The sequence below is a fragment of the Heteronotia binoei genome, chromosome 3 (genome assembly GCF_032191835.1).
Source record: "Heteronotia binoei isolate CCM8104 ecotype False Entrance Well chromosome 3, APGP_CSIRO_Hbin_v1, whole genome shotgun sequence".
Taxonomy (NCBI): Eukaryota; Metazoa; Chordata; class Lepidosauria; order Squamata; family Gekkonidae; genus Heteronotia; species Heteronotia binoei.
The window spans coordinates 92,919,856-92,933,331 of record NC_083225.1 but is presented as its reverse complement, the minus strand read 5'-3'; the positions used below and the strand labels follow the sequence as shown (position 1 = coordinate 92,933,331).

Below are 13,476 nucleotides of genomic sequence, written 5' to 3'. Positions count from 1 at the left end.
GGAAGGTAAGATAGCAGGAAGCTGATGATACTTTTTTTTTGCTTCTTGTGTTGTCACTGCCAGATATGTCAGAGAAGAAAATGGATAAACAGGTGGTGATGAGGAGCAAGGGGTACAGCAGAGGTAGAAGGCTCCAAAAGTTGGCAGTAGCTCCTCTGCTAAGACATGGGGTCTCTGCTGTTACTGAACCATGCCTTTCCAAGATGCCAACTCAGATTGTTGTTATTGTGACAAGACTAGGGTTGCTAGGTCCTACCTTGCTCCAGTGAGGGGATCCTGGACCCAATCCAGGAGTCTTCTGCTTTGTGTGCAATGTGTGTGTCACATGATGTTGGCACTCAGAAGTTATGCATGATGCACTAGGTTCTGAGCAAAAACTCTGGGGTTTTGCTACAAAACCATAGAGTGTGCCCAAAACCCCGAGCATTGTTGCACAATGTCAGTGATGTGAGAGGTCAAAGACATCACACAATGACATCACTGTTTGAGGTGGGTTTTCCCCAGTGGATTGGAGCCCCAAAGACCAGGGGATCTTCTGGCCAGACCAGGGGTTTGACAACCCTACCAACAATTCACTGCAATTATTGTTGAGTTGTTTTAGTTAGAAGTTGTTTCCAAATAAGTAATGAATTTACATGTTTCTTTTTCAAATGTTATGTACAAAGTTATAAAAATAAAATAAAATAAAAAAACTCACTGCAGTGTAAAAAGAATTTTAAAAACATCTCTGAACCACGGACTCACAAAGTAGTCTGACAAAGGGTGTTTCATTCTACCTCACTTGACCAACATCAGTGGGGATGTCTCCCAAGGAAGAGCTAGCAGAATGAGGGTTTGGAATGATTTAATTACCTGAAGCAATATAGTGTGGGTCTGAAAAGAAGCAGAAAGCAAAACTCAGCTTGCTAAGGATAACAGTGCACATGTGCTCCATAAAAATCTAGAGAACAGTGACATGAATCAGTGTAAAAGCAGGCCAATCAGAAAGTTTCAAGAGAAACGCAAGACAATAAAGATGCATCCGCATTCACCTCTTCCACAAGCTGATTCCCAAGTTATGACACCACAAAGTCTGCGTCAAGTGGTTATGATAGCCTGAATCTAAATCTTAATTTGCAAAGTTCAGGAACTTAGTCCCCCCCACCCCTAATCTTTACTGACCTTTTTATATGGGATTTTGGTAACTTGCACATTCAATATAAGAATTAAATTATATGTCCATATTTGACAATTTTATCCTGGGGAAAATATGACATGTGACCTAGGAATGCATAGATTTGGTACACTATTAATTATCCTGCTCCATAACCTAAGATGAAATTAAGAAACATGTAAAGCCTTTCCTGGCAGTCAGGTAATATGATGTAAAAAGATGTACCTTCCTTCCTTCTGTGTGCCAGTCTGCTTTTAGGCTCAGGGTCAGGAGGAAAAAGATGGCACTGAATGTAATTAACCATGGGTGAATTCAGACGTACCATTAGTGGTGACAGATCTGTCTCACTGACAGATTAAATGTTTGTCCAGACATCCACATCTGGCAATTGAGCATCATCCAGGGTCATCCCGGCTTGCCCCGGATCAATGCTGCACTAATTTGATAGTGCAGAAAGTCCATCCCTTTTTCACATAAGTGACATACATTCGGGTTTTTCCTGTTTGGCAAGCTCATACATGATACTGCCCCTTGGAATGTTTAGCGCCTGCCATCCACCCCTCCCACTTAAAAAAAAAACAAACCAGCAGACATGTGCATGGCCAGATTATCCAGGAATCTGAGGTGGCGCTTCTGCTTCTCCCATCAACACAGGATTGGAGGGGGAGTGATATCCCACTATTCAGAACAGGGGGGCGGAAATCTTTTTTTCAATGTGGAGGATTTCCAAATATCATTGTGGATCAAAAACTGGCTTATTAATAGGAAGCAGAGAGTGTGTATAAATGGGCAGTCTTCGCAGTGGAGGATGGAAAGCAGTGGGGTGCCGCAGGGCTCAGTAATCTTTCATTGATATCTGCCTCTGTTCCTGAGGACTGGAAGGTAGCAAATGTCACCCCCATCTTTAAAAAGGGTTCCAAAGGAGATCCGGGAAATTACAGGCCAGTCAGTCTGACTTCAATACCGAGAAAGTTGGTAGAAACCATTATCAAGGACAGAATGAGTAGGCACATTGATGAACACAGGTTATTAAGGAAGACTCAGGATGGGTTCTGTAAGGGAAGATCTTGCCTCACTAACCTGTTACATTTCTTTGAGAGGGTGAACAAACATGTGGACAAAGGAGACCCAATAGATGTTGTTTACCTTGACTTCCAGAAAGCTTTTGATAAAGTTCCTCATCAAAGGCTCCTTAGAAAGCTCGAGAGTCATGGAGTAAAAGTACAGGTCCTCTTGTGGATCAAAAACTGGCTAATTAATAGGAAGCAGAGAGTGAGTATAAATGGGCAGTCTTTGCAGTGAAGGACGGTAAGCAGTGGGGTGCCGCAGGGCTCGGTACTGGATCCCATGCTCTTTAACTTGTTCATAAATGATTTGGAGTTGGGAGTGAACAGTGAAGTGGCCAAGTTTGCAGATGACACTAAATTGTTCAGGGTGGTGAGAACCAGAGGGGATTGTGAGGCACTCCAAAGGGATCTATTGAGGCTGGGTGAGTGGGTGTCAACGTGGCAGATGAGGTTCAGTGTGGCCAAGTGCAAAGTAATGCCACTACAAAGAATCCCAGCTACAAGTTGATGGGGTGTGAACTGGCAGAGACTGACCAAGAGAGAGATCTTGGGGTCTTGGTAGATAACTCACTGAAAATGTCAAGACAGTGTGCGATTGCAATAAAAAAGGCTGTAACGTACTCAGACGGGAGATGCAAGTAGGGCAACATTCGGACTATGCCGGGGTGGGTCTCATGGAGGGATTCTAGAACACGCTTTTGCAGCGGGGGCGGAATCACCACCCTACTTCCCCATAGTAGGCACCCCTTGTGGGCTGCTAGTTCCTCCCTCCTGACCTTATATGGCTTGAATTCTTCCCCCATGTTCTCCTCTGGCCAGCCCCTTACCACCCAGTCGAGCACCCGTGCCAGTGTCTTGTGTTTCTGGGTGGCCTTGGCGACCTCCGCTGCATGTAGGGGCTGCTCTGGGAGGCCCTCCATCAGCATGACCTGGTGTGCGGGGGCGGGGTCTGGACCCATTTCTGGAAGCGGCAAGCGGCTGAGTGCGTCTGCGTGACCCATAGCCTTGCCGGCCCGGTGTACCAGTGTGTAAGTGTAGGAGTTGAGGAATTGGTTCCACCTCAACACGCGCTGTGACAGAATTTGGGGGATTTGTCGGTCTGGGGCCAGCAGACCTAAGAGGGGCTTGTGGTCCGTAGCTATGGTGAACCTCCGCCCGTACAGATACTCATGGAACTTGCGGACCCCCGCCACGATTGCCAGAGCTTCCTTGTCTATCTGCGCGTAATTGCGCTCTGCTGGTGTCAGTGTGCGGGAGTAGTACGCTACCAGTACCTCCCTCCCGTCCGGGAGTTGGTGCCCCAGGACTGCTCCCACCCCATACGGCGACGCATCGCAAGCCAAGATGACGGGGAGGCCCTCGTCAAAATGGTGGAGCACCGCATTGGACACCAGGACATCCTTGACCGCCTGAAACGCGGCGGCTTGTCGTTTGCCCCAAACCCAAGGGGCTTTTTTGTCCAGCAGGCGGTGAAGGGGCTCTGCTAGGGCTGCCTTGTGGGGGAGGAATGAGTGATAAAAGTTAAGTACCCCAAGAAGCTTTGTAGCTCCGCTTTGCAGGTGGGGGCCGGGGCTTGCACGATGGCTCGTATCTTTTCTTCCGTTGGGTGGATTCCCGCTGCATCTACGGCGAACCCCAGGAACTCCACCCGTGGGACCCCCAGCAGGCATTTCTCCCTCTTGACTTTGAGCCCCGCAGCCTGGAACCGGCGGAGCACCTCTCTTAGGCGGTTGCCGAATTCTTCGGGGTCTGGGGCGGCGACTAAAACGTCATCGAAGAACGGCTGGACTCTGGGGATCCCTTTAAGAAGGGTGTCCATTATACTCTGGAAGATCCCCGGAGCGACGCTAACCCCGAACTGTAGCCTCCTCACCCGGAAGGCCCCCCTATGAGTCACAATGGTTTGAGCCTCCGCTGTCTTAGCATCTACTGGGAGCTGCTGGTAGGCCTGTGCCAGGTCCAGCTTCCTGAAGATCTTAGACCCCGCTAGGGCAGCCAGAACGTGGCTCACCACCGGCACTGGATAGGGGTTATCCTGCAGTGCCTTATTTATTGTGCACTTATAGTCTGCACAGATTAGCACCTCCCCGTTCGGCTTGATTGGGGTTACGATGGGGGTCTCTCATGTTGCGTAGTCCACCGGCTCTAGGACTCCCTGGGCCGTGAGGCGGTCCAGTTCGGCCTCTATTTTAGGTTTCAAGGCGAACGGGACCCTCCTTGCCTTGAGCCGGATCGGCCTGACCGCGGGGTCTAGTGGTAGGGAGATGGCTGGCCCTTTGTAGTTCCCTAGGGAGCCATCAAACACGTCGGGGAACTCTTTGCATATCTCCCCGAACCCCCTGAGCGTTAGGGTTTGGCCCACCCCCTCCAAGCGGATCCCCAGGGGTTTGAACCAGGCCAGGCCTAGTAGGGTGGTAAGCTGGCGCTTCACCACCAGGATGTCCAGCGGGCCACAGAAGGACCCCCGCTCGACTTGCACCCGGGCCCACCCCACGATTTGCACCGGATTCTTCTGGAAGTCCCGGAGTATGATGTCCGCCGGCCTTAGTTGCAGCCGCTGGTGGGGGCACAGTTCCCTCAGGGTTTCCTCCGCTATGATGGAGATGGAGGAACCCAAGTCCACCTCCATTTGGCAGGGGTTCCCTTTGATGAGGACCGCCAATTTTATTTTATTGGGGGTGGCAAGGGGCAAGTTCAGTACCTGCATGGTCGTGGAGGCTGTGGAGTGGAACTCCGCCGACTCGTGATGCGTGGTCGGCTTCCGCCGGTTGGGCCTGGCACGGCAGGCCCGTGCGATGTGGCCGGTCTTCCCGCAGCTCCGGCAGTCCCAGGTCCGGTACTGGCAGTCCCTCCTGTCGTGGGGGTCGCCGCAGCTGGTGCACTTTGTGGCGGGGACTCTCTCCGTCGCTGGGGGTCGTTCGGGCGCTCGGGGGCGTTGGGCTGCTCTGTTGGGTGGCCCGGCTGGGCGGCGCAGCTGGTAGGCTTCTTCCTCCTCTGGGCGGTCGTGGTCCAGCTCCTCGCAGTGGACGGCATCTGCCCGAGCCTTGGGGAAGGTCCTCGCGGTCCTCTCGAACGCCACTGCTTCGTTGAAGGCGCTCTGGAGGGTGAGCTCTTCTTTGGCGAAGAGCTTCTGCTGGAGCCTCTCGTCGCGGAGGCCCCACGTGAAGCGATCGGCCAGGGTCTCTTCCATCTGGGGGAAGTTGCAATTCCCGGCAATCCTGCGCAGGGCCGCCAAGTAGTCAGCGGCCGACTCTCCTGCTGCCTGGTCCTTTTTGTGGAACAGGAACCGGCGGGCCACCCGTGAGGGCTGCGGCAGGAAATGGCCGGTGAGGAGTCTGCTGACCTCCGCGAAGGACTTCTCTGTGAGGTGGGCGGGGGCCGAGAGACCCTTGGCGATCTCGAATGTGGCCGCCTTGCAGACGCTCAGGAGAACGTCCCTCTTCATGCTGTCTTCTGCGACTTTGTTGGCCCTCAAGTAGCATTCGACCCGTTCCAGGTAGGACTCCCAGGCCTCTGGATTCGCGGGGTCGAACGGCTCAACGTGACCAGTGTTTCCGCCCTGGCTGGCCATGGTGGCTGCGGCGGCGGTCGTGGCCGGGTGGTGCCCTTGGTCTCCTTCGTAGCCGATGAGGCTAGAATCCCACCTTCGTCGCCAGTGTAACGTACTCAGACGGGAGACGCAAGTAGGGCAACATTCTTTATTAGGAGCACGTTGCAAGAGAGAGAACACGCGGGCCGGGTCCCACTTATATACAATCCTCGGTACAGCCTACTGGGCCGGTCAGGCCAATCCTGACCTGTTGAACTTCCCGCCACAGCTGTTGATTGGCGGGGGATTCCGCGCCCGGCGCTGGGGCGTCTGAGACGGCCCAGTTGCCGTGTTGTTTACTGATACACTACAAAGGCCAATGCCATGCTGGGAATTATTAGGAAGGGAATTGAAAACAAATCAGCCAATATCATAACGCCCCTGGATAAATCGATGGTGCGGTCTCATTTGGAATACTGTGTACAATTCTGGTCACTGCACCTCAAAAAGGATATTATAGCATTGGAAAAAGTGCAGAAAAGGGCAACTAGAATGTTTAAAGGTTTGGAACACTTTCCTTATGAAGAAAGGTTAAAATGCTTGGGACTCTTTAACTTGGAGAAACGTCAACTGCAGGGTGACATGATAGAGGTTTACAAGCTTATGCATGGGATGGAGAAAGTAGAGAAAGAAGTACCGTATTTTTCGCACCATAAGACGCACTTTTCCCCCCCAAAAAAGTGGGGGGGGAAAGTGTGTGAGTCTTATGGAGCGAAGGTACCGTACGTACCTTCCTCCGGGGGGGGACTGATCCGCTGCCTCCGTCCCGGCGCTTCCCCGCGCCTGCCTGCCTGGCTCCAGCTCTGACGCTTACAGCAAGCGCCAGGATCGCTCCCTCCACCCTCCGATCCCAGCGCTTGCTTTAAGCATCAGCGCCGAAGTCATGCAAACAGGCAGGGAGAAAGCACGCCGCCCCCTCCACAGCCGGCGCTCATGAAGTGCTGGGTTTGCGGAGGGGGCGGGTGCTTCCTCTGTGCCTGTCTGCCTGGCTTCAGCTGCTGCTTATAGCAAGTGCTGGGATCGGAGGGCGGAGGGAGCGATCCTGGCGCTTGCTGTAAGCATCAGCTGAAGCCAGGCAGGCAGCCAAGCCTCCGATCCCAGCGCTTGGTATAAGCAGCAGCTGAAGCCAGGCAGACAGGCACAGAGGAAGCACCCGCCCCCTCCGCAAACCCAGCGCTTCGAGTGCTGGGTTTGCGGAGGGGGCGGGTGCTTCCTCTGTGCCTGTCTGCCTGGCTTCAGCTGCTGCTTATAGCAAGCGCTGGGATCGGAGGGTGGAGGGAGCAATCCTGGCGCTTGCTGTAAGCAGCAGCTGAAGCCAGGCAGACAGGCATGGAGGAAGCACCCCCCCCTCCACAAACCCAGCGCTTCGCGAGCGCCGGCTGTGAAGTGGGCGGCGTGCTTTTTCCGTGCCTGCGTACCTGGCTGGGAGACAAGCAGCGAGATCGCTCCCTCCACTCCCATCGCAAACCCAGCACTTTGCAGGGAGCGATCTCGCTGCTTGTCTCCCAGCCAGGCACGCAGGCACGGGGGAAGCACGCCGGCGCCTGCATGCAGGCTGGAAGACAAGTGGCAAGATCGCTCCCTGCGAAGTGCTGGGTTTGCAGTGGGGGCGGAGGGAGCGATCTCGCCGCTTGTCTCCCAGCCAGTCCAATGGACCGAAAAATACCATACTTTTCTCCCTTTCTCACAATACAAGAACTCATGAACATTCAATGAAATTGCTGAGCAGTCAGGTTAAAAGGGATAAAAGGAAGCACTTCTTCACCCAAAGGGTGATTAACATGTGGAATTCACTGCGACAGGAGGTGGTGGTGGCTACGAGTATAGCCAGCTTCAAGAGAGGAGTGGATAAAAATATAGAGCAGAGGTCCATCACTGGCTGTTAGCCACAGTATATACACTGTGTGACACAGAGTGTTGGACTGGATGGGCCATTGGTCTGATCCAACATGGCTTCTCTTATGTTCTTATTGTCACTGAGAATTTCCAGGAAAGTAGTTCCTGGCAGCCCCCTGGTTTCAATTGGCAACATTAATTCCTGGAACTCCCCCCCCCCACCTCTGAAGCAGCGTTTGATTTCCCACCTCCCAATGAAACACTCCCTCCCCCCCAGAATCACCATCTGATCATGCACGCTTCAAGAAAAGAGCATGATAGCATTGGACATCTGATCTCTCAGCAACAGGATGAGTCGCATTCACAGATGCTCATCTGATTGGCCCCACATCGAATCAATATTCAGCAGTTCAAATTTCAGCGCTACACGCCCGCTTTTAATGTGACATGTGATCGCACCCCTTTTGTATGATAAGTCTTCAGCATGTATGTTTGTATACTTCAGTGGAATGCTTGTAATCAGAAAAATAAGGCGCCCCAAAATTAATCAAGCCACATATTTTTAAAAATTGAAGTCTTTTCTTGATATAAATATTTACAAAATAAATTCATAAGCAAAGATATAATAAATTGATTGATTAGTTAAAACCAGTGGCATTTATAGCATTAAAGGATGGAAAAAGATAACTTGCTAAAAATGAAACACAGGAAGGATAATTTTCTGCATCAAATTCTAATTTTAGCCAGTGTTGTAAGCTGGATTCAGAAAGGTTCTACTATGCTGAATGCCTGGAAAAGAGAACATACATTTGAAATGAGACCATGGCTTTCTTTCTAACAGTGAGTTCATTGCACTTTCCTTAGGCTGAAGGCTTTGGCAGCTACTGGACAAAAGACAGTAGAAGAAGCAGCAAAATGGTGAGTGTGGAAGAGTAATACTGTAACTTGCATCCATCCAAGGTGTTGCCTAGGTTTTTTCCTTCACACAATCTAGGGTTGCCAAGTCCAATTCAAGAAATATCTGGGGATTTGGGGGGTGGAGCCAGGAGACTTTGGGGGAGGGGCCAGGAGACATTGGGGTGGAGCCAGGAACAAGAGTGTGACAAGCATAATTGAACTCCAAGGGAGTTCTGGCCATCTCATTTAAAGGGACAGCACACCTTTTTAAATGTCTGCCTTCCATAGGAAATAATGAAGGATAGGGGCACCTTCTTTTGGGGCTCATAGAATAGGACCCCCTGGTCCAATCGTTTTGAAACTTAGGGGATACTTTGGGGAGAGGCGCTAGATACTATACTGAAAATTTGGACCTGGGGATTGGCAAGCCTAACACAATCTGACATCACAGGAGATGATACCCCAAGATAACACCTGACTTTGTTTAGAGTATTTGTATGCCCTTGACACAGTCAGGAAACAAGGCAAGTAACAACAGCAATAACTAGAATGCAAAAATAATCATTTATAAAGACCATTACCACACAACACTGAAACAAAGAATTAAAATAGATAAGCCAAAATCTTTGTCTATAATTTCAAACTGCCCCATAAACTCTCTTAAACAGCTCAATTTTAAAGTCTTGCCTGAAGACTTTCTGGAAAATGGGACAGCAACAAAAAACACCAAGGTTGTACAGGATCGTACTCTTGAGAATAAGGGAACTGCTAGGGCAGAGGTGACTAATGGTAGCTATCCAGATGTTTTTGCCTACAACTCCCATCAGCCCCAGCCAGCATGGCCAATGGCTGGGGCTGATGGGAGTTGTAGGCAAAAAACATCTTGAGAGCTACCATTGGCCACCCCTGTGCTATGGGACTATCTACACCATTTTGATTCTTTAGAGACTTTTGTCTGTTGCTCTCTTGCTTACAGGTTGCATTCCCATTGCAATGATCCTTCTCTGGATGATCCAATCCCTCAGGAATATGTCTTATATTTGTGTCCGACTGGGCCTTTGAATGACAAACTGATGGAATTCTGGAGACAAACCAAACAGCAATGTGGAAAAAACAAAGCCCTGGAAATTTTCCCACACATTACACTTTCTGAATTTTTTACAGTGAGTCAAACATTCATAATGTAATAATGATCATGGAAGTGATATTGTGAATCAATAACGCAACCATTTCTCTTATGTTTATATAGTCATGCAAAATTTTCAAGCCAACCAGGGGTGATCTTATTGGGATATTTGGTTAATATAGCAGAGTTTTGACCAGTTATAGAAGCATGATACTGAATACAGTAAATAAATCTCCTAATATTTCAAAAAGAGAGAAGTAAACTTGCATTTATTCAAGAAGATCCAGTTCACATTCAGGTTGCAGACAAAATAAGAAAAAAGCACCTAATCTGAAGAGTACTTCTGTCACAAAGGCCAGCTTGTCTGGCATCATGTGTGTGGGAGCATGAAGGCATTGTATCTAGAGGAGAGATCTGAAGAGACATGTATCTCCATGTAAGTCCATGTTGAGTTAGTGAAAGGACAAAGCAAGTGAGAAAGGAGGGGTCAGAGAGCAGCTCCCAGGTTAAACAAAGAGAGGCATCCTATTCAAGGAGAAAATACCTATACACCCTAAGAGTGATGTAGTGCCCCCAATGTCCAGGCATGCTGAGTCAGTAATTCCAACACTCCTTTTTGAATCTGTATATCCTCAAAGTTCACAATGTTCAGGTTGTGCTGTGGGTCACTCTTAGTATTTGTCTCTTGGTAGCAGTTGGCAAATATATCTGCTGTCATTTTCTACATAGGACAGTAGTGTAGCTTGACATCTCCTTATCCCTGCAGGACCCTTACATACTGGTTCCTAATTCCAGTGTGCTTTGTCCACACACACTGTTCCTTTCTGAAAGAGACAAGGCTATATAACTCTGGTTATCCTTTAACATTCGAACTGGCTATTGGGATATGGCAGTCTCTAAATTTCAGTCATTATAGGGTTAATATATTTGTTTTGATTCTAGTAGAGACCTGACCTGGAAGTACAACCTGGCTCAGAGCTAATCTTCAATGTTAATTGGTGTGTTTGTTAAACTGATTGGGTGGTTTTAATTTATCAGTGTTTTGGTTGGCTAATGAGTTCAGTTTCTTCCTGTCAAGATTGTAGAAAAGAGGTGCCTATTAGTTACAGAACCCTCCCTACCTTGCTACTTCTTGTACTTTGTTACCTGTTGTAGCTGCAGCCACCCTTGTTTTATGTATTAGCCTACTTGTAGAATAAATATGTAGTTTTAGAACTTTGTTATTTTCTTAGGATTATCCCGTGTTTCCTCTTCCTAATAGACTTAGATAAAGAACTTTATTTTGAAATAACGATCCATTGCCTCCATACCTTATTTACCCAACACTGGAGAAGGTCCTTTAATACCCAAATCCTCCAGTAACATCATAGGCCGTTCTAATTATCTGCACACTTCAGAAGCAGATACAAATTCTGCTTCAGCAGCTGACTGGGCAACAATTTCTTGTTTACAACTACCCCTAGGGAAAAATACATTACCACAAGTAGAACTTAGGTCTGGTCTTTCTCTACACAGTCTGCATCAGCATATCCCAACAGTGTGGGATTATTAGTTCCTGGTAGTCTCAGTCATTCTATTAACTGCAGTCCAATCCTTTGTGGTGCCTTTGACTAAGAAGGTAACTTCCTTCTGGTTCCTGTTCAATCCTTAAGTAATTCAGTGAGAGTTCACATGTTGGTCTTATGCAGTGCATCCATTTCTTCTTGTGTTGTTTTCCTCCACTTGCTTGCTTCTGGTTCATGTGGTAATGACACCTTGCAAGATAGGTTAGTTTCTCAGCTGGAATGCCCTTGTTGGTTCCCTTGATGAGCATCTGGAGTCCAGGGTCTCATCTGCCTCTGCAGAGGTCTCCAGCTCCTCCTCTGATTCAGGAACTTCCATCTTTTCTTCTCTTCCGGTTGACCATCTGGTTATGTTTGTGTAGTGACTTGGGATGTGCAAAAAAATAAAATAAAATCGGAAGTACATGGATTCGGAAGTAAATGGGGGGGGAAAATTCGGAATCCCGTATATTTCTGAATTCCATAGTTGGAATAGCTGCATATACAGTAGATGCACGGCTATTTCCGAATATACGGCCCCATTATACCCTATGGGCCATTGAAATCAATGGCAAATAGGGTATATTTGAAGCCGCTTGGAGGGAAGGGGGTTTGAGGGAGAGCCCCCAAATTTGCAGAGGACCTGCAGGGGACTCTCCCCTACAAAACCCCCAAGTCCCAAAAAGATTGGGCCAGGGGGTCCCTGTCTTTGGGCTCCCCAAAAGGCCCATTGCCAACAATGATGGGGAAAGCCCAATTAGCCACTTCCTCCACTATAATTGCTGTGGGGAAAGTGGCTCTAGCCAGAGGGGAGTTTGAGAGAGAGGCCCCAAAACTGCAGGGCAGCTTCAGCGGACTCCCCAGCATGAAACCCCCCGGCCCAAAAAGACTGCACGCATCTGTGGGCACCCCAAAAGGAACACTGCTCCCAATGGTGAGAAAAAAACAATTAGAGCCACTTCCTCTCTGTAATTGTCGTGGGAGAAGTGGCTCTGGGGAGCAGGAGGTTTTGAGGAGAGCCCCCCAAACTGCTGTGCAGCTTCAGGGCACTGTCCCACAGAAAACCCACAAGGCCCCCCCAAAAAAATTGGACCAGGGGGGGCCAATTCCTGGGGCAACCAAAGCCAAACCTAACTTCACACCAGAGAATCTCTATAGGACCCAAATGCACTACATCCCTCTATCTACTCTATGAACCCTGCAGGCCTGGAACCAATATAAACCCAGTTGCCAACATCACTGCCACACAAAACACAATCTGCTCAAGGTCTGCTCTGCAGACCTGGCTGCAGCAAACCCAGATGCCAGCTCTCCAGCCCTGCCCCAAACAACATGGGGAGAGCTGGCCAAGCACAACAAGCCTGCTGGTTCTGGGTCTCTCACCCAGGTGCCAGCTTCCCTGCCACAGAACACACAATCTACAGATGCCAGCTCTCCAGCCCTGCCCCAAACAACATGGGGAGAGCAGGCCAAGTACAACAAGCCTGCTGGTTCTGGGTCTCTCACCCAGGTGCCAGCTTCCCCCCCCCCCAAAAAAAAAACCCCAAAAGCAGGAAAAGGGACAACAGGAGAAGGCCAAGAAACTCAACTGTTAAAAAGTGGCCTTTTAAACAATGAAAATTAAGCCAAACAGCACCCCCCCCCCCCAAGAACCAGAAGAGAGAAGGAACAGTAGCACAACACAGCAGCAATAAATCAAACACAGAATCCTTTTAAAACAGTAAAAAAACTTAACTTTTAACAATACAGGCACTTTGTCAACCCCTCTCAAAGGGGTTTGGCAAGTCCCTTTTGTGAGAGTGTGGGCACACTTAGCAAATTTACCTTTAAATCAGAAATATATAAAATATCTGCAGTAATTTCAATTTCACCATCACCTATTGGGCAATTTAATGTAACTTTTCCTTTACCTTGTATATCTACTTGATTTATTGGCAAGGCACACTTTTCCTGAAGCATTTGAGTCCATATCATCAAACAAATTGGTATCTGATGCCAGATGTATGGAAGCACCATTATCAATTAGCCAAGACTTGTGATAACACTGAAGTCCTCAAGCGGGCAGAGGTTACCAGCATCGAGGCACTGCTGTTGAAGACGCAGCTGCGCTGGGCAGGGCATATTTCTAGGATGGAAAACCACCGCCTTCCCAAGATTGCCCTGTATGGCGAACTCTCCACCGGCCATCGAAATAGAGGGGCACCAAAGAAGAGGTACAAGGACTCCTTGAAGAAATCCCTTAGCACCTGTCACATCAACCATCACCA

At 49.0% G+C, this 13,476-nt stretch overlaps 1 protein-coding gene across 1 annotated transcript in view; it reads left to right on the top strand.

Moving 5' to 3' along the window:
* UBASH3A (ubiquitin associated and SH3 domain containing A) overlaps nt 1-13,476 on the top strand; it is a 39,630-nt gene that overhangs the window by 1,320 nt on the left and 24,834 nt on the right. Inside the window, exons 2-3 of the mRNA XM_060235127.1 lie at nt 8,510-8,563; nt 9,519-9,705. Of these exons, the coding sequence (XP_060091110.1) occupies nt 8,510-8,563; nt 9,519-9,705 (241 nt within the window). The remainder of the gene's footprint in view (nt 1-8,509; nt 8,564-9,518; nt 9,706-13,476) is intronic.